This window comes from Corvus cornix, chromosome 1A (genome assembly GCF_000738735.6).
Source record: "Corvus cornix cornix isolate S_Up_H32 chromosome 1A, ASM73873v5, whole genome shotgun sequence".
In the NCBI taxonomy this organism is placed as follows: domain Eukaryota; kingdom Metazoa; phylum Chordata; class Aves; order Passeriformes; family Corvidae; genus Corvus; species Corvus cornix.
In genome coordinates, this window is record NC_047057.1 from 21,068,032 (window position 1) to 21,095,755 (window position 27,724).

General features: G+C 41.7%; 1 protein-coding gene across 1 annotated transcript; it reads right to left on the reverse strand.

Moving 5' to 3' along the window:
• On the reverse strand, positions 1-26,876 carry LOC104686824 (ADP-ribosylation factor-like protein 8B). The gene is made up of 7 exons (XM_039571184.1): positions 26,557-26,876; positions 21,948-22,028; positions 9,775-9,848; positions 9,291-9,384; positions 6,488-6,555; positions 3,104-3,174; positions 1-392 (listed from the first exon to the last, which is right to left on the reverse strand). Exons 1-7 carry the CDS (start codon positions 26,743-26,745, stop codon positions 343-345), a joined length of 627 nt encoding a protein of 208 aa, XP_039427118.1. The 5' UTR covers positions 26,746-26,876; the 3' UTR covers positions 1-342.
• Between the last annotated feature and the right edge of the window lie 848 nt (positions 26,877-27,724).

The following is a 27,724-nucleotide window of genomic DNA, read 5'->3' on the forward strand; positions in this document are numbered from 1 at the left end:
TTTGTTTCCACTGCACAGTTTATTCAGTTTCAAATTAGAAAAAAATTACTATGTATTTGACAATTGGCATGCATCAACTTAAAACATTTCAGCTCAAAAAATCGGTTTCTTCCAGTCATGTATTAAGGCGTTCAGGAATTTCACCTAGGCAGACAAATATCTGGATTCAAAAAATAAAGCATCAAAATAGACAGACAAGTTACAACTCAGATTTACTTCTGTTAACAAATATGACCACAGTGAGTCCTGGTAGTACACAGTTGCATTCCTTATCTTTTCAGTGTGTATAGCTGATAGGAGTCAAAGTGACTGGGGAAGAGTTATCTTCAGCAAAACTTTTCTTCAACAGTTTCTTGATTTGGAGTGCTGAATAAGCCATTGTAATGTTATGTCTGCCAGGATAGATGAAACAAAATGAGAAACTCAACAGTCTGTTTGCAGACTGTAGAAGCACAACAGAACACCAGCAGGTTAATACAAATACAAAAACCCCGACCAAACAAAACCCAGAAATCACAGGTTCTCATTCACACATAATTAAAGTTCAGAATCTAAACCTCCAGGTGGCCCTTTTCTAGTTTTTTGTATGTTATTAAATCATGTGCATTTTGTATTCTTGAAATATGATGACTGACATCAAGTTCTTTAAGCCATAGATAAGGAGCTGTTGAAAAAGCAAAGATTTAGGATGACCATAAAATGAACTGTAAAATCCAGACTAGAATGAAATGCTGTGTGAGAACAAAGCCAAATACACAAACAGAAGGAATGAGAAGGGCAAACACCTGACAATACATTAAGAAGCCATTTAGGTAGGTTGTAGGAGTCCAAGGTCTCTGAAAGACATGCAACACTGGACTAAAATCTGATAGCTGAAATTGGCACCCCTCCTGATGCAATCTAATGCACTGAGCTGAAAACTGCAGCAGTTCACAAACTGATTCATGAGCAGATTAGATGTTTTTGCCTCAAGGCAGTAACATCTGTCAGGAAGGCAGGAAGGATGTCAGGGGGCAGCAGCAGCTCTAGCCCTCAAATTGAAATTTGTTGCCATATCTGTCATAAGTTCAAGACAGCACTCCATGAATATCCTTGCAGACCAGCTTAGGCACTGAGACTGCAGACAAAAGCAACCCACAGCACTTATAGAAAAGCTAATAACTATATAATAATCTTCCACAGTCTCTCAGGACACAGTAACTGGCAGCCTCAGACCTATACCTCCTAATGAGACCAGTTAGCTAGGCTGCAGCTTGCACTGAAAAACCAGTATCATCTCATTCAACTGCATTGACATCAATCAAAAATGCAGAGAAAGAAGACAGCTCCCAGTCTTCTCTTTAATAGACTAGTAGTTTCATCAATTTAATAAGCTAAATATATTTGCATAACAGTCTTTCATTATAAATGCTACTTTCCAGCCCTTTGGTCTCCCTAGCTTCTCACCCAACCTCTTTTCTCAAGGTCTTCCTCAAAATATGACACACGGTGCGCCAACAATACCCACACAGTCCCAAACGCACATGGTATATGCAGTGTGCTCCCATTTTTTATCTTGGTTTTGGCAAATATTCAAGAATCTGGCTAGTCTTTCTAGACACAATATTACACTGGAAGACACTTGACCAAGTCTCAGTTAGGATTTGAGTCTTTTTCATCACTACTCCCAGAACTTCCACAAGTAAGTGGTCTACACTGCCCTGCATCAATGATCCTTCTTTCATGCAAATTTTAGCATGCTTTTTGTTGCATGCTTTTCTCCTCCACGACATCCATATAAATGGACCAGGATCAGAATCTGTTTTCTCCAGGATTCATTCAGAATTTAAGTTGGTTTTACTAGCTTCCAGTCATAATCCCACTTTTGAGAATCTTCACTGCAGCCTTGCCAATGTGACGAGGATCAAGCACAGCGTTTCGAAAACCTTGATCACATTCACTGCCCTTCAACTACTGAGATTATCCTGTGTTGTCTTCCAGAGTCCTTATCTCCTGAAGTCTGATCTTCCCCAGTGTAACAGAACCTTCCATGCATTTCCCTCACTCAGAGGTAACAGTTGCACCCCAAACTGCAGCAAACCTGGGTCTGGTCTCCTTCAAATTAACATACCCAAATGTACACCACTTCCAGGCGAAGCCCTCACTGCCTGACATCTGTGCACACAGCTGAAATCTCCCCCAGCTCACTGAAGTCCAGGTGCCATGTTGGTCTCGTCACCATCTCCACTACCTGGTCCCCTCTGTGTAGGATGGAAATTTCCCCTGCTGCTGAGAGACACTGGCTTTCTTCCCATTCCCACTCTCACAGTTCCTCACTCAGCTGAGCCCTACAGAGCTGCCCAGCTCTTCTACCAAGTCTGGCTTCCTCATGCAGCAGCTATAAATATCTAGCCAGGCTGTATCCCTCTATCCAGCACTTGTTTTAGCAGCATGCAGAGAAGGGTGGCACAGAGGTAGCATGCCCCCAGGCAACTGCTGCTGGCTCAGCCTGTGCTTCATCCCTTCCTCTTGCCTTGTGGAGGGAAGGGAATGGGAGAACATAACAGAGGAAAGGGACAGGAAAGTAGAAGATAGAAAAGAGAGGAAAAGGCAAAAAGCAAAGGCAGATGGGACAAGTTCATGGGGGGGACAGGTCTTCACTGACTACAGGATACACTCGTTGCATTTCCAGTTGGAAAAAAGCACCAGTCCCTCAGTTCGAGGAACAGCCACATGCACGTAAAACCTGCTTACCAAATAAAATCATGTATAGAGTAAATCACCAAAATTTTTTAGGATCACCTAATAATTGGAAGGCCTTCATAAAGCAGCTACTGTTTTTTCAAAAGTAACACAGGTTTCTTGTAAAGGATTCAATTACTCCAGGCTTTAAATATGCTTTTCCAAGGTCCCTGTCAAATTAACTTCTCAGGGAACTAAATATTTCTGCAAGTTATTTTTAAATTACATATAATTCTATGTTGAAACAAATACAGCCACATACAATATTTGCAAAATATCTTTTGATGTAAATTGAGATTTTCAATAATAGTGGAGGTAGATGTTCAAACCTGATCTGATCCAAAGTACAAAGCATACACTGATGACACCAGAAGAAGCTTACCTATGTTATCCTTCTCTTTACAGGAAATAGAATAGCAACAGATTTCTCTGTCTTGAATAGCTGAAAGGTTTCTACAGAAACAAAAACGGTAAGTACTGTTATAACTCCACAAACACTGAAATCAGGAATTTCCATTAAATTATATGTTTTCTGCTTTTTACTCAGTGGGTTCAATTCTAGTCTCAGATGTTAAATTCTTAAAATATGCCACTGCACACAGAAAACCACACATTTCTTAAACTATAAGGATTAAAAGGTTATAAAGTCATTTCACAAAAATTTGAATTTCTCATTAGATCAGTGTAATAGTGAGAAATAAAACCACAGAAATCCATAAGCTAAAAATAACATTTTGGGGTTGCAACCAAGTATTACCCATGTCTTATCATTCACCTTTTATTCTTTTCACTTAGAATTCCAAGTTTTTATCTCCAGTAAATATTAACAAAATAATAATACTCAAATGATTGCACCATTTATCTTCAGGATGTTTACTATATCATATTAATATATCAGACCTGACTCCTACTGAAAGGATGCTTCTACATTTAGGAAGAAACTGATTCTTAATCAAATTCTTTTTGGGAATTCTCCTACCCCCCTCAGAGTTTCTGAGCACTTTGTCATTTTTTCATTTATTTATCCTCACACAAGTGACACAGACATGCACAAAACATTTTCCGGAAGCAGGTGAAGAGTGAAGGCACTGAGAAGTCTGGAGACCACACGAGAGACTCTAGTAAAGAAGAGAACTAAATAGGGACCTGCCTGGACTTCAGGGAGCAGACTTGGCCTCTTCAGGGATCTGCTTGGAAAAGTCCCATGTAATAAGGCCCTGTAGCAAAGAAGGGCTTAAGAAAGCTGGTTAATACTCAAAGTTCATCTCCAAACTTAAGAGTAACCTATCCTAACAAGCCTGGCAAAAAAACAAAAAGGCATTAAGTGGATGAACAACAAGCTCTTGGCAAAACCCAGTAATAAAAAGGAAGCATACAGAAGGTCAAAGCAGAGACAGGTAACCAGGGAAGAATAAAAAAACATTGTCCACGAATGCAGAGACACTAGCAGGTCAGCCAAAGCCCAGCTGAAGTTGGATTCCATGAGGGATGTCAAAGGAAACTAGAAAGTGACAAATGGAAGACAGGAGAAAATGTGGGCCCACTGCTCAATGAGACAGGGGACCTGGTTACACAGGACATGAATATGCTGCCTTTGCTAGCAAGAAGAGCCTTCAGAAACCCCAGGCCCCAGAGATCAAAAGTTAAGAGCAAAGAAGTTGTACCCTTAATGGAAGAGGACCAGATCAGGAATAAATACACAAACCTGACATATAGAAGTCCATCAGCCCTGGTGGGATGCACCCACAAGTGATAAAGGAACTGGCTGATGTCATTGTGAGGCCACTCAATACCCTTTGAACAACCATGTCGACTGGGAAATGTGCCTAAGAGTAGAGGAAGGCAAACATCACTCTTCAGAAAAAGCAGGAAGGAAGACCCAGGGAAGTACAGGACAGTCAGACTCACCTTGATTCCTGGGAAGGTGATGATGCAACTAATCCTGGAAACTATTCCCAGGCATGTGACAGACAAGAAGGTGATCAGGAGTAGTCAGCATGGATTCACAAAAGTGAAGTCATGCTTGACCAACTCAATAACCTTCTACAATGAAATCTACAGTTTGGTGGCTGACGGCAGAGCAACAGATATTGTGCACCTTGACTTGAGTAAGGCTTTGACAGTGTCTTCCATAATATCCCCATAGACTGAGGAAGCTGAGGAAGTATGGGTTGGATGCAAGATGGTGAGATGGACTGAAGAGTGGCTGAACAGCAGGTGATCGGTGGCACGAAGGCAAGCTGGAGCCCAGTGACTACCAGTGTACACCAGGAACCAGTACTGGGTCCAATCCTGTTCTGCATCTTCATTTGTTGCAAATGACGGGGCAAAGCAGAAATTTGCTGATGACAGAAAACTGGGAAGAGTGGCTGATACACCAAAGGGTTGTGCTGCCACCCAGAGGGACCTCCACAAGCTGGAGAAAAGGGCTGACAGGGACCTCCTGCAGCTCAACGAGGGGAAGTGCTAAGACCTACACCTGGGGAGGAACAACCCCAGGCACCAGCACGTCTTATGCCAACTTCTGGAAAAGCAGCTTTGCAGAAAACGACCTGGGGGTCTTGGTGGGTCACCAGGTTAAACATGATCAAGCAGTGTGATAAAAATACTAATGGTATTCTGGGGTGCATTAGGAGTGCTGCCGGCAGGCTGAATGAGGTGATCCTTCCCTTTTACTCAGCATCAGTAAGGCTCTTACCTGACAGCTATGCACCATCAGTACAAGAGGGATATGAATCTATGGGATAGAGTCCAATAAAGGATGACCAGAATAATTAAGGAACTGGAGCAACTCACATACTAAGAAAGGCTGAAGAGCTGAGACTGCTTAGCCTAAAGAAAAAGCTTAGGGAACTTCTTATTAACGTGTACAAAAATCTGAATGGAGCCTGCAATGAAGATGGAGTCCAGTGATGGGACAAGAGGCAACGGCCATGAACTGAAACACAGGAAGCTCTCTCTGAACACACAGAAACATTTTTTACCTCTGAGAGTGACCAAGCACTGGCAAAGGTTGCCCAGAAAGGCTGCAAAGTTTCCATCCTTGGAGATGTTCAAAAGATGTCTGGACATGGTCCAGAGCAATTAGCTCCAAGAGACAAAAGGTTCTGCTTGAGCAGGGGATAGACAAGATGACCTTGAGGTTCCTTCCAACCTCAGCCATTCTGTGAGCCCCAGTTTAGTAGCCCAGACTTTGGACCACCCTTACTATACGAAAACTTCACTTTCTACTAATTAAAATTATGTGACTTGTGAACCCTGTTTCACAAAATTAGTGCTATACTGATCATTTTTACAAAATTGTGTATTTTCTTTACAATTATGCTTACTATGCATCAATTTGTTAGTTTCAGTAATCCCTAAGTTATGCTTTGGATATATGGCAAAAGTACCTGACTTGCTTGAATTTACCAACAGTAGTTTGAAATGGTTCTGTTCTAATGCCATTCAAGCATTGAACTGACACTGCAATGTACTGTGAAAATTCAAAATGACCCTATTACTATCCAGAGCAGTTGTATGGGAAAACAGGATTATCTGAAATAACTTTACACAACCAGAACAACAATCAAGAGAGGTTCAAATCTACTGCAGTCAGTTATCAGCCTAGATCACTACATCAGGTGCCAGCAGAGCTCAAAGTGGAATATCTGAAAATGGAAAACAGCATCTTTTATAGACAGTTATTGCCAATGACTACCAATGATTTTGACTTACATATCAAATTTCACAATGTCTCAGCTTTTTACCGAAGCCAGCTACTTACAATTTCTCAATTAACTGCTTCTCATCCAGTGCACCTGGGAGGTCTCGTTTATTTCCAAGAACTAACACCTGAAAGAAATCATTCATATGCATATTAAATCCAGGAGCAATGGAAGTTTATTTTTGTCTTTAACTTTTAATTGGCATTATTCTGGATCTTGCAGCTATTTAGAATGCAATAGAGGACATATTCAAAATGACCAATGACTGTGGGAGCATCATGGAAAGCCTGCTCCTCGTCAGGGCCAGATGCTGGATGTATACCTGTTGGGGTCCCTCCCCTGCCATGGAGCCCTGGCAGAGGGGCCCTGAGGGGACAGACACGGGGTTTCCCTGCCTCTGCTCAGCCTCGTTCCCATTGGTTGGTTTGTGTTCCCTGCGCGGGCAGAAGGACCCTTGGTCCCGTGACTGGAACAGTTCCTGGGCAGAGCTCCGGCCACGCGGCTGGAGAAATAAACATCTCTGAAACAGCTAGCAAGAATCTGTCTGTCCATATATATTTCCTTTCCACGGGACTCCTGGTTTGGTATATGCGTGTTGCAGTATCCCCACTGCAACATATACCCTCTGAAAACTGGATCAAATTATTTCTGGGTGTATTAGTATCAAAAGTCTCCTCTGGAAGTGAATATCTCCATTCTGGATGGCATTACAGGATGGTGTCAGATTAAATGCAAAGAAATGTGGAAGAAAGCATGCATCAGGTGCACTCAAGCTGCTGAAGGATATTCAATTCAGAGAACCAGACTGACATTAATCAAAAGTAGGGCCCCAGTAGCAGAGGCTGGGTCCTAAACACCCAGACACAATTCTCTCTACTTTTTTTTGCTCCCTTGCTTCGTAACACTGATGCACTGAACAGCTCAGCCTCCAAATCAAGTATCACCTATACACCAGCCAAATGAGCAATTCCTCTCCCTCCACTTTGAGCATCCATGGTAGAAATCTAAAAGGCAGCCATTAGGAATTAAGTACAAGAAATGCAGAAAATTTACCAAACAGATGCTGGAACTTCAGAGTTCCTATTTAAGGCTTTAAGTATAAACGAAGATCAGATAATTGGGTTGAGCACATTCTAAGATAAAGTAAGCAACTGAAGGCTTTTCTAGTTAGGATTGCATTATTGTTTTCTAGATGTGCTACAATTCTAACTCAAGACTGTCCCATTATATCCCATGAATCTGGAACATATTAAACTCATTACTTGCAGTCAAGATTAATAAGGTTGCTTTAAAATCTATAGTGCCAAATCCTGAGCACAATAAATTGAAGGAAGTTCAATACTAATTACTACATATGAAATAAAAGTAAGTAAAAAATATATCACTGCACCTTGGAAATTACTGTGCTGGTCAGGCTGGGCATTTGGAATGTGACATTATAACATATAAAAGGCAAGGAACTTAATTAAATACTACTGAAGATACGAGAGACCAATCATTTCAGTAAGGAAAAGTGAGAAGCAAAAAAGCCTGTGAAGAGAGTGCAAAGGACAGGCAATGTCACTCCCCATGAACAGCATAACTACAGATTTCTGTAGGACTTGTTCAATAGATATTTAAAATATAAGATCACAACAATAATAGCAAACCTTATAAAAAAAGATGGAGAATCACTTGAAAAATTCTTCTTTGAGAATAGTGGGAGCAGAGGAGGGAGAGAGAGAAGGAGACTGACTCTATACTTATACACACCAAGTCCCAGGTATCCATGCGGTGTAGATGCCATTCCCATAACTTGGGATGGCATGGGTATGAACATTTACTTCCTTTCCCACAGTTTGCCATGGTGGCAATGTGTGGATAAGTGGGATGTCCAGATGCTAACTAAACCTTCAGCTTCATTACGCCTGGAATTAGCTCCTTCCTGCTGTGGTGTCTGTACTTATCTCAAGTTCCTGTTGTGGTGGCTTATCTTAATGTAAGTTCCTTCTGTGGCTTTGACAGTGTTTTGACACAGCTCAGCTATGTTCTTGAAGTCCTTACACTGTCTACTCATCCTCAGATAACTTAAGATTACTTGTAGTGGCCAAGTGTCCAAGTAACTGCTTACAAAAACGGGGGCCAAGGAAGAGCCATCAGGTTGTGAGCAACTCCTTCCTCATTTGTATGTACAACTGTTTTCCTTCTTATAATCAAGGTACGAACTCTTGCTTGGTGGCGTCAACGTAAGACCAACAATAACCTGATGGATTCCTAAATTGGCAGATTGCATTTAAAGAAACAACATTAGTCTACATCTTCGTAATTCCTCATGAGAATTTCCACTGAATACACTATTCTTTGACACTTCCAACTGGAGAACAGATGCGTATTTGCATTTTTTCCACACAATTTAGTTTGAAATACTAAGTCAAGAAAACGTCAGGACACATAAAAGCCAAGCTCCTACACAATCTCTGCAGGCAGAGGACACTACTTGAAGTTACTGTGTGCCAACCTGCAGAAAGATGGATCTCACATGCCTTAAGATATTGCCAGAAACGTACCTGAGTCACTGATTGAAATCCAGCCAACAAGGGACTGACTGGAAGTAATCACTGTCTGATAATGCCACATGTGAAAACACAATTTTTCCAAATCTATTCTGACCTTTACACAAGAAAATTTACAAACACACTGCAGTATTTTTAAGTTGTTGAGTACTATGAAAAAAAAAAACACAGTAATTTTTCTAAGACTGCTCAATGCATCAAGGCTGCATCATATATAACCTAGTATTTTGAAGAGACCAGAGGAACCAACTCATGAGGATTTAGGCTACATTGTTGATATTCAGGTAAGAATAATAATGAAAACACTTACTGGAATTCCATGCAATTGTGGCTTATCTATCAAACTGTGTAGCTCATTCTTTGAAGCTTCTACTTTTTCTAAGTCTGCTGCATCCACCATGTAACTGCAATGAGAATACAGTTATTTATGGTATTGACCATTACTTGCAGAAATTTGCATTATAACACCTGAAATGTGACAAACATGTTAATACTGACAACAGCATTAGAAAAATCCAGAGTTGTATAAGCCCTGCATTTATTGATACAGGAAGATAGAGTTAAATACAGCCCATGGGGAAAAAATGGCCCGGAATATGCAATTACTTACATGTCGGGGTTGCTGCATGTGCAAAACACACTACTTTTATTGCAATGGGTCTTCTTATGTGATGGAGGTGGACAGAAAAAAAACCATACCTATTTTATTTATATATCATTAAATGTAATACCTAATGTTATAATAATGTATGTTGCAAAGTACATTTTCTGTGGACATACAAAAGAAAACTTACACAACTGCATTGACTCCTCTGCAATAACGCTCCCACATGCTTCGAAACCTTGGCTGTCCTCCAATGTCCCACACCTAGAAAAGGTAAGAACACTCCAGCCCTAAAATGGTTTTGAACGACAGAGTACTAACCCAACAGAATAAATGAACTCTTACATGCAGCATGCAAGTTGTATTTCCAGTTCCAAAGTGTTTTTTAAAAAGTCTTCCTGGCTCCTTCCAGTCAATGGAGGGTGTCATAGGTTAGCAAGCATAGTCCCGGAAGGGACGTCCTTGCTAAGGGGTGCTTACAGTTTCCTCTGGGAACTGATAGAACCTATCAGCTGGCCAGTTTAGATATGGACAATTCTCTAAGCCACTTAAAGTTGTGATCACCTCTGTGATCCACATTTAAGAATAGACAAACTCCCCCTCCAAGCTCTCTCTCGTTTCCGGCGCTGGGACAGGTGGCTGCGGGGCCCGAGCAGGGCCCAGTGGGCCCGGCCAGGCCCTGCTTAGGCCAGGCCGGGCCGGGCCACGGCCATCCTGGAGCCGATGGACCTGTTCCAGCCATGGAACCCCCCCCACTGCCTTGCCGTGGGCAGCCGGAGCGGCTCGGCTCTCCCCCCTCTCCACTGCGATAAGAAAAATTCAACATTCCAGCTGCAAAGCTGCAAGGCCGAGGTGAGATTAACCCTTTTACTGCTGTGAAGAGCTGAAAACCTGAGGGAAGAGAGAGAGGAGATGCTTAAAGCTGAAATTCTGTTGTGAAGCTATGATATATCAGAGTATCCTGTTGTAATTTCATGAAGATATGGGGGGTGGAGTGTTCAACTCGTGAGCAGAAGCACCTGCGCTGAGATAGGCAGATGCTGACGCAGCTGTAATTCCATGAGAAGTTTGGACAGGGAGAGATGAACCAGATGAGGACTTTTGCTCCGAACGGGAAAGGAGAAAACCTCAGTCCCTAAAGATGCTCCCAGAGATAGTCCTAAAGATGAAGATGAGGAAGACCCTTTGCTCCCAGGGAAGGAGAAGGGCCTCTGTTTTTGTTTCTGAACGGCTCAACCTTAAAATTGTACCCCAAAAATCTTCAAGAGTGGACCCTCGAAAGCAGTTGCGGGAAAAGCTGCAAGTCGGGGGAAAGGACTCACACGCAGGCAGAGAGACTCCTCTTCCTAAATGGACTGAACAATATTTAGAAGTGGGCGGCTGTCTCGTTGTGATAATGTTTTCATAGCATGAGCAAGAAGAGACTTCTCTTTCTAAATGGACTGAACAAGGTTATTATGGAAGTGGTAAACAGACTGAACATCTCAAGGGTTGTCTTTGAACATTGTCAGTGGGAGAAGGGAGGAAGGTGGGGGGAGGAGGAGAGTTCTGAAGGTGGTATGATTTTTTTTTCTTCTTTTAGGTCTGTTAATAAACTTCTTTATATTCTTTCAAGTTTGGTGCCTGCTTTGCATTTCTCCTAATTCTTATCTCACAGCAGATAAACAGTAATGAGTATTTTGGACCAAACCACTACAAGGGGGACAAGCACAGAGTGAGTCAGTCCTGTGACACTAAAAGCTCCAAATGTTCTTTTGGAGAATGTTACCCTTTCCCACTCACTGAAAGAAAAGTCTTACACAGACAAGGTGAATTACTGCAAATACACAGTCTCAAAAGAGTATGACAATTGTATGAACCAGTTATGCAGCTTAATTTTTAATGTGGCTAGGGAGACCTGAGTTAAGAATGTATCAGATCTTCAACAGGATAAGGACAGATATTAAATAAACAGAGAGCTGGTCAGAGAGCAGACTGAATCCACATAAGGGGTGATACTCCCCACTCCAAGGAGCTCCAATACCTCCACAGCTCTCCATTTGTTCAACCAATGTGCTTTAACAGACACATGGATTAACTAATCAGAACCAGAAAGGAAACAGTAGTATAGGTAGGCCTGAAGTGACTAAGCAGTGATTCTTAAGGAAAGAAAGCTCGAATTCTGCTTATGATTTTATAAAAGCTCCAATCCTGTAAATAGTTACACATGCTATTAGCATCCAGCAATCCCACGGAATTCCTATTTGTTTAAACGTTAACACACTATTTTTCTGTACAGGAGTTACTTACTCTGCTTTAATTGCAAAAAATTCGGTATTTTTGGTGGATGAAAATATCTTGTTTCAAAACTGTTTCTCAGATCAAAATATCAAGTAACATATCTACCTCATGAAGGCCAGGGCTGCATGATAATGTAGCTGTTACAGCTACATCCAAAGACAGTTGTGTTACAAGTGACACACAGATTAACAGTGATGAACACTGAAAAGTAATGGATTTATTCCTCTGTCAAAGAGAAGTAATTATTTCTTATTTTAATCAGATTTAGCTATCAAAACAATATATACTGTATATCAGATCTAGAAGGTATATATATTACAGAAGAAACAAAATCTGGAAGTAATATACACAGAAGCAAAATTTTTTAATAGTTATCCTCACATTTACACTATAAATCCAAATGTATAAAACCTGATGTGGTAACAGAGATTTGCACAAAAGAGCAAGACTTCACAGACCTACAGGACAAGGCCTTTTTCAATTAATGTCCACTATTTTTTAAATTTCATAGCCTGTAAATCATATTTATATATCAATTTCTGTATAATTTTCAATATCTTATATTCATATTTTAGAAATATTTACCAAATCACCATTAAAATCATTTCCTGAATGGTATCTTACCATTCCAACATAAAATTATTGTATCACCTAAATGTAGAGTGCCTTTGATCCCCGTATAAGACCAAAAATTTTACTAATGAAAGCATTTCTGACCACGAAGTGGGTATATAGTATTATCTGTAATGACATTTGAAGCACTGTATCAAAGGTCTTAGTAAAATAAACCTTTATACTTTAAAAGTTTTAACGTGATGAATACACAGTTCAACATTATGGTCAGGTGTCAAAACTTACACCAACACTAATTACTCCAATAACTCATCAAGACCTTGAAACTATCCAAAGCCATCTGGTGCACATCTGTGTGTCTCGAAAAAGAAACTAAATTATTTTCTTGGTAGACCAGAGAATAAAGGAAAGAAAAGATGATAGGGCAGGCTAGTAGTCAGGTTAGATTTTTGGAATGCTGATAGCCATGAAAATCTACAAGATGATGTAGCCTTGACTAATCACAAAATAAATAATACAAGATAAAAAAATACTGGTTTTGTCCTTGCTTGATGATATACTATACTTTATTGTATTAAATTGCGCTGCAGAACTAGATTACTCTCATTAGGAGAAAAAGTCACCTTGAAACAATGGAAAGATAAGTCATTTCCAGTCAGTTTCCCTAATCAGGCTTACAGCTATTCATTCAAGTACAACATGAAGGACACAAGATAGACTAGATGTTTTTACAGTGCTTTGGAACCAAGTTTACATCAATATAGTAAGCTATAATTATCTGAAATATGGAAAAACGTATGAAATGAAAAAAAATCCTCACCTCTTTCCCTTTGAAATCAAAATACTTCTAACAGTAACTTTCTAATACTCTTTATTATATTGAAGAGCCAGTGAAACAGTTAACTACTTTATCCTAAAAACAAATTGCTGCACCAAACCATTTTCACAGTACATGACTGAACAGACAGAACTGTGAGAATATAAGAGGCACTCAGGAAGGAAAGGAAAGAGATCTTAGTGTTAAAGAAGTTTTCTTGCATGAGCCTTGCGTGTTTTGTATATCAACTACTTTTGTATCCCAGTATTTAATACACAGGTATAAAGTATATTCTGGGTATGAACAGGGAGAGGCAGGAGACTACACCTTAACAGCTGAACATACAGCTAACTATAAAAAGAAGTTTACTTTGTCTGGTTGTTTTTAAAGAGTGACTGGACTTCCAATTTCTCCCATGGCTTTTATTAGTCACTCAGGAATAAAAGTTTCCTAATACTTAAAAGGTAATTTTATCCCTAGAAGACCAGCTGATTTTAAGAATCAGAAAAAGCTTACAGAATGACCAAACTGAGAAAAAGTTGCTTTGATAGCCAGTACCATTGCCTCACAGAAGATTAAAATCTCAAGGAGTTGTTGTTCCGGCTCAAACTCAAAGGCACATATCTTGCTGGTACTGCATTTTATACATCACTGTTTTATTCTATTATCTACTCCTGTAGTGTAGTAATTCTTATTGTGCTTGCAGGTCTACACGCTCATTAAATAGTGCAATGTTTTAATCTGTAAACTAGATCACCATGATGGAATCACTGTTTACCATATACTTACCTGTTTATCAAATTCTTCTAAAACAGGAAACTTTGGATATATCTCTTTCCAATTTCTTCAGGAAGATCTAAGGCTCCATCTTAAGACCATAACTATTAGCTATGTTTAAGGAGCAGATCCTTTGCTTTTGCACAGAACTGTATGATGACAGTTGAGCAAAAATGCACGTGAATAGGTTCAAAGATTTTTGAAAGCTTTCAGTTACAGGAAGGTTCGTTAACACTCTAGTTGTGTTTCTTCAAATTAGCACATATTGTGGGAAGGCTTGATGATGATCGTTCAAGTTGCAGGAAAAATGTTTTCTAGATGTTGTTACATGGCGTTTTTCACACATGCTGGGTAGGGTATTTCTTGTGGACAGAGATGTGTACAATGACCCATTTGTACCTTCATGTCAATGTGTGGGTTCAGTACCTACAATCTCACAGTAGTCAGCAAAGTCTAGACAGCCTTTCAGCTGATCAGATGTAATGTCTTGTTTAAGATGACACAATTATGCTCTAGGCTTGATAGTACTGCCTGCAGCTCCTCTGACTATTATTAAAAGAGCTTAAGCCTCACTGCAGACATACAGCTGTTTACATTCAGACATCTTAACCTGCAAGATTAATCCAACACTACAAATATTTCTTCTTGGAAGTATTCAGAAGATATCAGCCATAAAACCTAACCTAAACAAACAGGTGAGGAAATTGTAAGCAGATTGTAATTGTAAGCAGTATTTGGGCAGAGTAAGGCAGCACCAGTAACATCCACCACCACCTCAATGTACACAGACAGGCCTAAGATGTGACCAATGAGCTCACACGTACACAGCAAGCAGTCACTGCATTCATAGCCAACTCAGTGCGTAATGCTAGAGAGCAACTGGAAAGCATGGAACAACTTCAATCACCTAAAATTTAGGCATTTAATCCAGGTGACCAAAATTTTTCTGTGGCTACTGAAGTGCTCAGAGGGCACCAACAGCAGGAAATTATTCCATTCATCTCATCCACCTTGCCTACCTGATAAACCTTTCTTGCAAAGCACCCACTGCTCCCCACCAAGTTCAGACAACTGACTCAGGCTGGGTAACTCACCACCTGGCTAAGCTCAGGAGAGACAAATCCTAAACAATCACCTATTCTAGACTGGAATCTTCAACCAAAAATATCCATCTTCTTTGTCTAATAAACAGAAGAATAAAAAAAACTAATAACCTTAAGGATTTTAATAAATTCCCCTGCAGATACAAATCTATACAGCCTTACTTGTAGTACCTACCAGCCATGCAACTTAATATGGAAGTTAGAATACCTTACTACTCTAGAGTACTTACTACTTATTATCCTTTATATTGGAAGTGCCTCTATAGTTGTTCTTAAGAGTCAAAAAAATGTGCCACATGGTTACATTTTCTGCAGGCAATATTTCTCAGAACACTAGGTTCTTTGAAATCAGTCTTGGCCTTTTGAAGAACTCTGCTTGCACTCTTCATTGGTGATAAAGTCCAACTTTTAAACATACCATTAGGCATTTTAATCATGTCAGACAAAAAAAAGCCACATGCACATTTCAATGTTCATTATTTAATCATAATATTTTCACTGAAGAACTGGAAATGGACTTAGACTTGCAACACAAAACGTTCACAAAGTATCTTCAACTCCTGACAACAAGCACAGAGGCATTTTAATGGGAATGAGTATTTCTGAGTGATCAGGGTATATTTGCCATTTCATCAGAGACACAAAGTACAATCCTAGAAGGATCAACAGGTGGATTTTAAACAGGACACAAAAGCAAAGTCTGTTTTCAGAACCTCATGGTGCTTACGTCCACGCTGGGTTCTCAGGCAGGAGTGTACCAGGGAACCCAGTTTTAGAGACAAGACTGCAATCCTCTTGATCTCAACATTACACATGCAAGGAACTAAACCATCCTCACCTCAATATTGTGTCCTCAGTAAAGCAGAAAGCCCTGATTCTGCAGGACCATGTGCAATCCTTTGTACCCTCTTTTCACATGACCATGACTATATGATTTTCTAGACATCATAATCTGAAAATTTCTGGTGAAAGCAGGCACATTGAAATTCTAAGATGTAGGCACACCATGCATTTAGATGACTGCGGGGAAAGAGACCAGAGGCAAGGACCCTATAGCTCAAATCAACCAATCAATAACTACCGCAGTGATTATTAATGTTGCTTGTCCTTGAAGAACATGTAACCATGAAAGCAAAAATTTGTATTTGCTCAACAGCAGAGAAAATCCAGGAGGATGTGCAATGGTGGGTATGCTGGGAAAAGGTAATCTAATATTGGCAGATAGGACAAGAAAAGGACGTTCTCCCATGACAGATTAAGTCCACAGCTCCCTCATGTATTGTCCCTGCCCTCTACCTCTCAAGTCTGAGCAATCCTGACAGACTCACAGCATTTAACAATGGCACAAAGATGCTGAAGACAGAGCTGAGCAGGGACAGCATTTATGGTTCCCATGTGTCCCAACTGGATGCTGGAATAGAGCACGTGTTTATGTAAGTTGCAGATAACTGCAAGATGGGATGGGATAAAAAGATCAGAAGCCTAAGGTACCTGGACTATCTAGAGGAATGATCTGAAATAAGACAGCTGAAATTTAACACAAGCAAGTTCAGAATACTACAACGGGACAGAGGGAGCCAAATGCACAGAATGGATAACCAGGTAGAGGGGCAGGACAAAAAGCTTGATTAGTTCACAAACTAAATATGCACTTCAACAGGGCTGGAGATCTTAAATCAGCATGGACTATCAGAAGCATCTTACGTATGGTTTTGGAAGTATGTACTTCCCTGGCCTCAGTGTCTGGGAAGCTTCTATATTGGTTTTGAGCATCAGTCTACAGAACAGACACAGGCAAATTTCAGAAACTCCTGATGAGATAAAAAAGGGCGAGATTTTAACAATATGACCTATAAAGAGGGGGGAGGTGAGCACAACCTTAATGATTCCTGGGAAACGGCTGCCAGACTTACAAGAAGAAAAAAGCAGCTCAATTTGTGATGACAGCAACTCATGTCAGATTCTAGGAAAAAAACTTTCTAACACGAATGAAAGAACATTGTACAAAACAAGGGATGTTGCAGAACCTTCTTCATGGAAGAACAAATTTTAAGAAACAATTACAAATGATATCTGCCTAAGTATCTGATTCACCCTTCAGATCAACTCTTGGTCCTCATTTTTAGGATTCCTGACAGTTAGTCTGAATGACTGGTGAAACATTCAACATTGCCTTTTAGACTCAGGACACTACCTTCTGACCCCAAGTGTTTGGACTACTGTAGAGGTTCCTAGAGCATTCCTATCTAATGCATGATCCTGTCTCACCCTCTGCAGCACACAACTCTCAAGAAAGATAGAGTCCCCAAGGCTTTTCTCAAACAATCAGAAGGGAAAGTACTTTCATACTTTTCCTTCTTTATTATTCCTAGAGTAATTCCAAGTATGCTCCCCATTTATTCTTTGTGCCACTCTAATCCTCATTTAACTCCTCTTCACAGAATCACCAAGGCTAGCAGGGGCCTTTGGAGACTGGAGACTGCATAATCCAACTTTCCCTGGTCCAAAGCAAGGTCACTAAGAGCAGACTGCTCCAAAGATGGAGTCTCCATCTGCGCCCACTACCACTTGTACTGTCACTGAATACCACAAAGAAAAGTTTGGTTACATCTTCTGGCTACATTGATGTGATCTTCCTGAGCCTTCTCTTCTCTAGGATTAATAGTCTCAGATATTTCAGCGTCATCTCACACAAGAGATGCTCCAATTCCTTAATCATCTTCATAGGCTCTCTGCAGTAGCTCCACACCTCTTTCGTACTGGAAAGCCCAGAACTGGACAGCACATCAGGTATGGCCTTACCAGTGGTGAATAAAGGGGGTCCTCCTTGGACCTGCTGTCAAAACTCCTCCTAATGCAGCCCAGGATGTTATTGGTCTCTCTGCTGCAAAGGTACGCTGCTTGCCAGTGATCAACCTGGTGTCCACAAGGATCTCCAGTCCCCTTCTGCAAAGCTGCTTTCCTGTCAGACAGCCTGTAGTGGTGCTGGGGTTGATCCTTCTCTGGTTCAGGACCTTGTTCCTAAGGGTCCTATCAGTCCATTTCTCTAGCCTGTCAAGGTCCTTCTGGATGGCAGCACAACCCTCTGCTGCACCAGCCACTCTTCCCTTGTTGAAGGTGCACCCTGTGCCACCATTCAGGTCACTAATGAACTCACTAAACAATCCCTGGGACTTAGCACTAGTAACTGGGCTTCAGTCTGTGGATGACAGCCCTTTTGAATCCACCATACAGCTCTTCCTCATAGACAACTATCATAAATCTCTAGGACATCCAGCAAAAATCTTTGTTTTATAGAAATAACCACTTTGACTTGAAATCAGTCCAGACACAGCACAGCTTTTTCAGAGTGATCCAAGCCATACAGAATAGCCAGTATGTGCTGAAACACTGGCTGGAGCTATACAGGGAGTACACACAGAGGCTTGTATTACTGCATGACATTTGAAATGACGATATGACAGAAAAGATAACCTGAATAGTAGGAGGAAGCATTACAAAGCAGGAGGATTCTGCTTCTATGAGGATGCATGGAGACCTGAGAACACTACAGTTCAGAGGAGGAGTGCTGCAACAAAGGAAGCTGGCAGAAGAATGCACAGAACTGGTATCCTTGTCCTCCCTCTGCCACATTAGAGCAAAGTACAAGCAGCAAGAAGATCAGCTTTGCTCTCCCGCAGCTGGGCCTGTACTGGGTGTGGTGGGGGGACACCGGCATCTAGTGGTGACAGCCGGGGTGACCACAGCCCACCCCCGCCAGCTCCAGTCGCCTGAGCACCTGCTCTCCACTCCCCCCAGACCACAATGGCTGGGAAGTGCAGAATCGGCCTGGCCATGGTATTTCAAGAAAAACAAGTGGAAGAGCAAGGGAAATGAAGCTGTAGCATTATCTGTGCCTATACATGTCTGTGGTGCTCTATTTCCTTTTAACTGAGACTGTTCTAATACTGTCACTGCAAGAACCAAAGGCTGGTTAGCTGAAGATCCCAATCACTTTAAATAACAGTTTACAATTCAAATCTTCTGAGGTTCTTGAAACTTGGCTTGTTAAAGTAAATTTTATTTACTTGTTAAAGTAAATTTTATTTACTGTCTAGCTTGTTGAATAGTAAATCTCACCAAAGCAAAAGGACTGCTAATACTAAGCAGATCCAAAAAACGGAAAATCCATTAAAATCAGATCACTCAGCACACAGCAAAACTTGTTTGGAATTAAAATCTCAAAGCAATTCAGACAGTTCCTTTGTAAGGAAAGAAAAAGACAGCCATCAGTTTTGTAATGAACTTCATTAAAATAGTTCTAGCAGATCCCTAAGTTGTAGTACATTAAATATTTTGATGCTAGAAATCATCCGGTACTTTAATACCTCAACCACAACCTCAAAAGATAAAGTTTCCTGCTTCGATTTCAAATACTGTGTGGTAAAATCATTCCTTTTTTGCCTCCTTTTCTTGGAAATAACAGCTGACTGGTTATTAAATATATTGATAAGCCAAAATTTGACAATTCACGGTTAAAGCTGACAGCCTTACATTTCTAAACATGTTTAGCTTCAATTCAAGAACATCTGAAACTGGCATTTTCCTACAAAATGCTTCGGCTTGTGTAAATCACTTTTTTCTTTGATTATGGTTCAGATAAATACTCATACACACAGGCATGCCAGTGACCATACTTTTACATATTAAGATTAGACACTAAAAATGAGAATAAATCTACTGGCTTTTGGAAATGACCACCAAAATCAGAGGAAAGGAAAGAAGACCATGGGCTTCGGTTCTTTCTGCCTTCTCAAATTGTATGGAATCTGCAGGTGGAACTGAAGTTAAGAAACCAGGCAGCGACACTGCACTAGCATGCTACTTCCTTCCTAGTGGCCTACCCCAAAATACAGGCAAAAACAGAAAAAGGATTAGTATTACCTAATTGCTGAGTTTGCAGCTTAGTTTTCCAAAGGTGATCAATCTTATACATCTAGAATGCCAATTTTTCACTTGATGACTTTTTGACCCAGATGATTTCTCAGCCACACTTATTATAATAAGTTTAACTGATTCTGTTTTGCAGTGTCCCCTGAAACCTTTGGAAAAGGTCAGACACAATGCTGGGTCTTCGCTTAGCCCAGACATCATACCTGTCATGTTTAAAGACCTTCACGGGTTTAGTAAAATAACACTTTATTCATGAATTTTAATAGCTGACAGTCTAATATCAGAGTATTTCTATGAAAAAGGTTGCCTGTTTTGCTGGTATAAAAAGGTTAAAGAAAATTTCACTTTGAATCCCTGTTACTGGGCTGCAAAAAGCTCTTAAAAGGATTCTAGCAAGAGGCACCCCCTCATCATTCTTCAGTCATCAACTTATCAACAAATGATGTCATTCTTCTCAAAGTAAAACAATTCTGGAAATTGTATGTAGCAATTAGGCTGTAAGATTTTAACCTAGATACAGGAATAGTGACATACAAGCAGTTGATCCTGACAGACTTTTAAGAAAATAAGCATCTATGCGTAAGAGTCATATTCCCCTATACCCCCTTACTTTCACTGAATGCTGTTGTAACAGAGAGACTGTGAGAACGAGTCAAGGTATCTTCCTGTGCAGCCTGGCTTCCAAACCAAGTATCATTTTTGAAACTAATAAACATATTATGTTAGCATTATCTCCTTATTCTTAGAAGCTCTATTATAGCAACTATATATCAAATTACTCTTGAGAACAAAGAGTAAAACAAGGTACAGTTCCACAGACACATGCCCTCTCTGCACAACTTAATCTTGCGACAACATTTGCTCAGACAACCCTGATATAAACTATTCGTCAGTTCCTTCTTGAATTATCCTACTTTATTTTGAAGACTCTGCTTACTAGTAAAAGATTTTTGCCAAGTTTAATGACCCATCAACAACTTTTTTGTTTTCCTCCACACCTGACAATTCTGCAGCAGCATCGGTACCTCCCTCCAGCTATGGTTATGTTCTCTCTCTATAAATCATGGCCTCATTGTTTCTGTGCAAAAGACAGACAACAAAGGATATGCCTATTCCTGTGGATTATTTATGAACTATGGGTTAATGCCGTAACCATTTTATTGACTGTGGCATCTCTGGACTTTGATCAGTGGTTTAGGAGTCATACCAAACCAGAGGAAGAGTATAGAACCAGGGGAGAAAAGAACTTACATATTATGGAAAAGGAGGGAAAAGTCAAGCTAAAGACAAAATCTAGATTCCTTTGACCTAATTTTAGCTAGAAGTTGTGAATTTGATCTAATCAACCAGGCTCCCCTCATAATCAAACAACAGACAGTGTCTTAATGCTACTGGAGTGATTTACCTCTATTTTGATGCCTGTGTGTCTTTATAGCGCCAAGAGATGGCTCCCTGATAATTGACTTAAGCTAGATGTTCTATTTCAGCATAGCTAATGTGTGAGCTAAACCACATTCTCCACTGAGATGCCACAGTTAGGAGTCAAGTTGCTCCAGAATTCACTTACAGCTGGGGGTGGGGGGAGAGGGTGAGAAAAGACAGGTACACCGCCAGGAGTCAACTCAGCTACCTCAGTAATTCCACATTTTATGACTTTTCTAAATCAAAAAAGTGCAACAAAGCTTCTGCCTGGCATGGAATATAATGAAATCAAACAGATCAATGTAACAATGACATATATTACTATAAGACTATTTGCTTTAAAAAAAGTTAGTCTGGAGCTAGAAAAAACAGATAAGGGTCCTATAATCTTAAAAGAAATTTCCTGTCTTTCACGCTATTATTTATTCACTCTGTATTAATTCAAACATGCACACCTACCTTTATGGTAACATTTCCTTTTGTTATTTTTCTCATATTGAAGCCTACTGTAGGAATCATATCTTCTGTGAACTGCCCCGACTAGAATATAAAACCAAAATTATATTTATTATTGAACAGTTGATACATACAAGAAAGGTTCTCATTTGCAACCTACAAAAACTTATTTTACAATACTGTAAAATACCACATTAATTTTCAGCAAGAGCACTGGCCAGCACTTCAATTACTGCATTGTCAGATCAAGGAAGACTGTTCATTTCAGTCCCTTGAAATGATCTTTTATTCTCTTCAGCAACAAAGATCACCCCAGAAACCACGAGACTTCAGATAATTCTTCATCTGATTCTTCGGCAGCACAGCCAAAATATAGAATTGTAGAATGATTTGAGCTGAAAGAAACCTTCAAAGGTCACCCAGTCCTACCCCCAGTATGATAAAATAGCATAAAACTGACTACACCATCATTTTTTCCTGTAGTTTCTCACTGTTGTTACCATGGTTTAACTCCAAATACAAAAGCAGTGAAGGACTACTCATGTAGAGGTTACTATGTGCAGACTTGTTTCTTCTGTGTAGGTGACAGCAGAGGAATCCTGCTGCAGAGCTAAGAGAATGCCATTAAGACAGAAAAGTACAAGGTACTAACTGAGTGCACCATAAACCCCCAGCACAAAGGTGCTGCCTCCTCCCCCAGTTCAGAGAAATATTTTCACAACAGAGACACTTCTCATCATGCCAACGGGAATCTTACAAACTTCTACCCGCTACAGAAGACACCTTTTGAGGATAAAGACAAAACTCAGATCCAAGTAGGTAACTCATCATTCATTCTCCCTTTTGAAAATGTATCATTAACAAGCTGTTGCATCTCCTGGACATGGTACAATAGGATAGGCAGTTAGTTACATAAATTATGTCCACACAGAGGCCCAGGTGCCCTCTGCAACGTACACAGCAATCCTGGTTTTCCAGTCACCCAGCAAGAAAAGCAGGACCTTCTGGACCTGTCACTGCCCTTTGCATCTATCTGCCCATATTCACCTCATCAACCCATGTGCCCTGCAGGTTTTTTTGGAAGAAAACATGGGTATATGGACAAGGCAGGATGCAGCCTTGCTCCATCAGTTCCCTCTCTTCTGAAAAATGGAGAATCAGAGCTTCAGGGTGCAGCAGAACAGCACTGTGTCTCTCAGTCCACCCCTCCAGGGCTATTCCTGGGATCTGTACAATTTCTGAAACTTTTCCCTTTCATGTTTGCAGTGGAGTGAGAATACACTCTGGCTCCAGTTTGCATTTACAATCTAAGGTTAATAATTTTTAATGTGGGGCTTTAAAAGCTGTATAACTTTTGACAGTTACATCATTGTCTCACAAGATTTTAGAGTTTGGAATTAGATCCTTCAGGCAAGAAACAACTTCCATCAATTCCTTGTTCAACCTTACTTATGGGAATCTTCTTGCTAAATTCTGTATTATACATCTTCACCATCTTTTGCCTCTTTTTTTCCTCTTCTTCCCTGCTTCAGTAACTTGTCAACAGCAGTAGCAAATAAAAGTGAAGACAAAAGCACCTGCAGTTTCATACAGATACATGTACACAGCAGTGACAGAAGCTTTTAACTGAATGTAGTAAGACAAAGCCAACCAGTAACCATCTTATGTATCGGGTACTGGTCTGCCCAGCAAAATGGTGGAGTCACCATCCCTGGAAGTGTTCAAGAACCGACTGGATGTGACGCTTAGTGCTATGGCTTAATTGACAGGGTGGTGTTCGGTCAAATGTTGGACTTGATGATCTTGGAGGTCTTTCCCAATCTTAATGACTCTATGATTCTACAAATTTGTTAAAATACGTAGTATATATATTTGTGGAGGACTGATATATAAACACATATGAACACATAAACACTGAAAACGTAGCATCATTACTCAAGGACAGCAATGCCTGGAAAACCAGGCAGCTGACTCAAGAGGATATAGAAAATCAGAATTCCACTTTTGTCAGCAAATTATACATCATATGTAATATGCTATACTGGCAGACAAAAATAAAATAAATAAAAAAACCAAACCACCATAACTGCTCTGGTATTGGGGATAGAATGTAAACAATTAGCATCCCTTTCATTGGTCTTTAGCCTTTTCCTCTAAAAATTCCCCATTCTGGTTGAACAGAACCAGATAGAAAGAAACTATTATGTCTACAGTTTTCTCTCTTCCCACACAGTGAAGAAAAGAAAGGAATAGGTTGAATCATTTGCCCACGTTAGTCCAAGAGCTCTGATTACTGTGTTTTTGTTTAAAGCGTTGTAACCACCTAACCACCATAAAGTAAAAGTATGTACTATTGTGCTTGCTAAGGAAGGTTTTCGTGACAAATTGCCTATTTTTGTGAATACTTAAGAAGTTCAAAAAAGTTTATTGTGTATTTCAGTAAAAAACAGATTTCATCCTGACACAAATGAAAAATAACTGATGCTAAGAAGTTTGTAATGTCCTCTGAAAGTTTCTGAATACTGAACTGATAATGAACACTGTCCCTACCCCCTACCGCATCAACAGCCACGGACCAGATTCTACTCCATTACATCGATGCACATCCACAGTAAAACGCAGTGACTTTATCCAAGGTTTCCATTGGTAACTAAGGACTAAATATGGCTCAAATTCTTGAGAGCAGAGACTGTCTCAAAGGGTGTTTATTCAGTCTTAGCACGGTAAGATCTCTGAGTGCTAGTGCAAAGTGAAAAAAACAGTAATTTCCAATGGTTTTTCTTGATCCACTGCAGCTTGCATTTTAAATAGCCACTATTTTGCAACAGTTATTTTCATCATTACACTCTAGCCACATATTCACAAACACACAGAGTTCCCAATCTGTTTGCCCTCCCCATATCAACAGTATTCAAGAGCAAACTATTATTCATTGCCTTATCCTAATTTTTTTTCAAAATTCTCCAGCCACTTTTCTTTGGTGATTATCATGGCATGTCATCTCCAGACTGGAAGATCCAAAAGCTACAAAACCTGCAATGTGTGAGCCTCCCTAAGTCACAAAACATGAATGCCTTGCAGAATACTCTTAAGAAATAGCATTTGCAGGGAACATCAGACCTGCAGTAACAGGAGTGCTCTGGTGTTCAAGATATTAACACCACAAACGCCTATGATGCCATTCCACTGGTGGTACAATACAAGGGAGTGGACAAACAGTTACACACACGTAGTCTGACACCACACAGTACTGAGGTCTCTGAACTGCTGTGTTCTTCTTTGCCCTGTTCGTGAAAACAATCCAGGAAGCAATGTAATCTGTCGTGCCTTTTCCCCATTCCTTGGCAAGGCCTGCCCTTGGGAAATGAACACTTCCAATGGGCATAAAAAGCACCAAGGCCTGTCTTACCAAGACCTACTGAGTGCCTAACAAACCAACTAAAATGCCAGCTACAGGTATATTCTACTGATTGCTGATGTCACCCAAAACATACTTTCACTGGGCACTCACTTTCACCTTTTTCTCCTGCTCTCTCCACTTCTTCATTCACACTAAAAATCTCCTATTTTCCCCTTAACCCATGATCATATACAAAAGCAAGTAACAAATATCATACACTCATGTCTTGTCTCAATTTCTTTGACTTCAGCCCACATACCTCCCAGTCTGGTTTTGATTCACGATCCACTAGCTTTTCATGATAAGGACTGAAGAACATCTAGAAATTTCCATCTCATAGCAGCTGAAGCTTGAGATACACCTCACAACAAGTGCCACCATGCAGAAAAGTATATGCACTAAGCTTCATTATTAGTAGTAAGCAAATGTAATGTATATATATATTTCCATCCTCTGATGGAAAGCATATCTTTGGGATGGACCCAAATGCATTTTGGAGGGCACAGCAAACAAAGATGAGGAATGTATTTCAGCATGGTGACGAAAGAGAAAATGTCATGGTAGGCGTCAGCATTAGAGAGGCTGCAAGACCATCACCAGAGGGGGAACGGAATGTTGGAATCAGACTTGAATGCTGGGAAAGAGCTGTGGAGGAATTGTGGGAGGCATTAGTATTGATGCAACTGATAGGAGGAGAGAATTCATTAACAGGCAATTTGTGGCCTTGGGGGATGCACAATATATTATTGTGGGATACACAGGACATGAAAAGCAAACCTGAATCACGGCAACACCCCATGCCCATGAACCTGCTCCAAGATGGGCACACTTTGCAGCTACACCCAGGAGACATCTTGTTCCTCCCTCTGAAAACACTTTCACACACACCTGAGCCTGCTGCTGTGAAATTGTCGAGGTGGCAAACGATGCAAGAGCTGCCTCAAGCTCTCTCCCGCCCGCCGCCCCTTCCTCCCTCCCTCGCACCGCGTCTCACCACATCCCACCGCATCGCCGCGGGACCTCACGGCAGGCGGTGGCATCGCCCCAGCAGCAAAGCCCGCACTTGTTGCCAGGGGAAAGGCCGCAGGGCGGCGGCCCCGGGCGGGCGGGCGGCCCCTCCAGCCCCGCCGGGCGGCCGCGCCCGCCCCACCCCGCGGCCCTGCCCCGCCGGTGGGCCCCGCACCGCCCTGCCCCGGGCCGGGGGCCGCGTACCGCCAGCACGGTGAGCAGCGTCGTCTTGCCCGAGTACTGCAGCCCCACCAGCGTGAGCTCCATCTCCTCCTTCCAGAACAGCGAGCGCAGCCACTCCAGCAGCCGCGCCACCAGCGACAGCATCCCGCCCAGCGCCCCCGACCTGCGGCAGGCGCCCAGCCCCAGCGGCACCGCTTCGCTGCTGGGCATGGGAGCGCTTGGGGGAGGCGAGGCGAGACGAGGCGGCGGCGGCGGTGGCGGGGCTCGGGCCGGGCCGGGCCGGGCCGGGCTGGGCTGGCGGTGGCGGGGCTGCGCGGGGAGCCGAGCGCCGGGCAGGGCCTCACGTGACGGCGCCGCCGCCCTTCTCCCGCCGCCACTCGCTGCAGAAGGGGAGGGGGCTGGGCTGGGCCGGGCAGGGCCGGGCCGGGCAGGGAGCAGCGGCAGCGCCCTGCGAGGGGCCGGCGCTGGCTGGGCTGGGCGGCCCTGAGTGCCCGGGGAGGTGATGGAACCACGGGGGTGGGCGGGCGCCTCACGCCGGGATGACGCCGGGGGCAGTCTCGCGGTCCTAAGGGGCCGAGGCGGCGCAGAGAGGCACCGCGAGCCCTAGGAAGCGGCAGGGCGGCTCCGGCCACCGCGGGGATCCTGTGCGGGAAACAGCTGGTCCTGGGCTGTGGAAGGATGGGACGGCCCGGCACAGACCTGCTGCCATGGGCGGGCTGTACAGCGTCCCACACCCAGCAAGGGGGCCGTGCTGGCAGCACTGCTTACGAGAGTTAGTAGGCTTCTGACAGCATCGATTTTGTAGGTTCATCATGTCTAATGATGGCAGTTCTCACACCCCTAAACTAGGACCTCCACTGTTCCCATAAAACTCTGCATGAATTGTGCATTGTATAGTGACAGACTTTCAGATCCAGGGCTTACCATGGTTTTATTTTGATTCTCCTGTGATAATTTTTGGAAAATCACCCGTAGTATGACTCGTTTCCTCAAGAGATGCTTGTGATGATGGGTTTGTTTTGTGATCAATGGTGGGACATGTCACTTCACCAAAAATCTTCTGCCTGCACTGAATAAGCGACATTTAGCATACAGTCTTGCCACAGAGCACTAGAGAAAGGCTTGTTTTACCCATAAACACAGGGCTAACACTTCTGGATCCATCTGCCAGTCCCACAACTTGCTACTG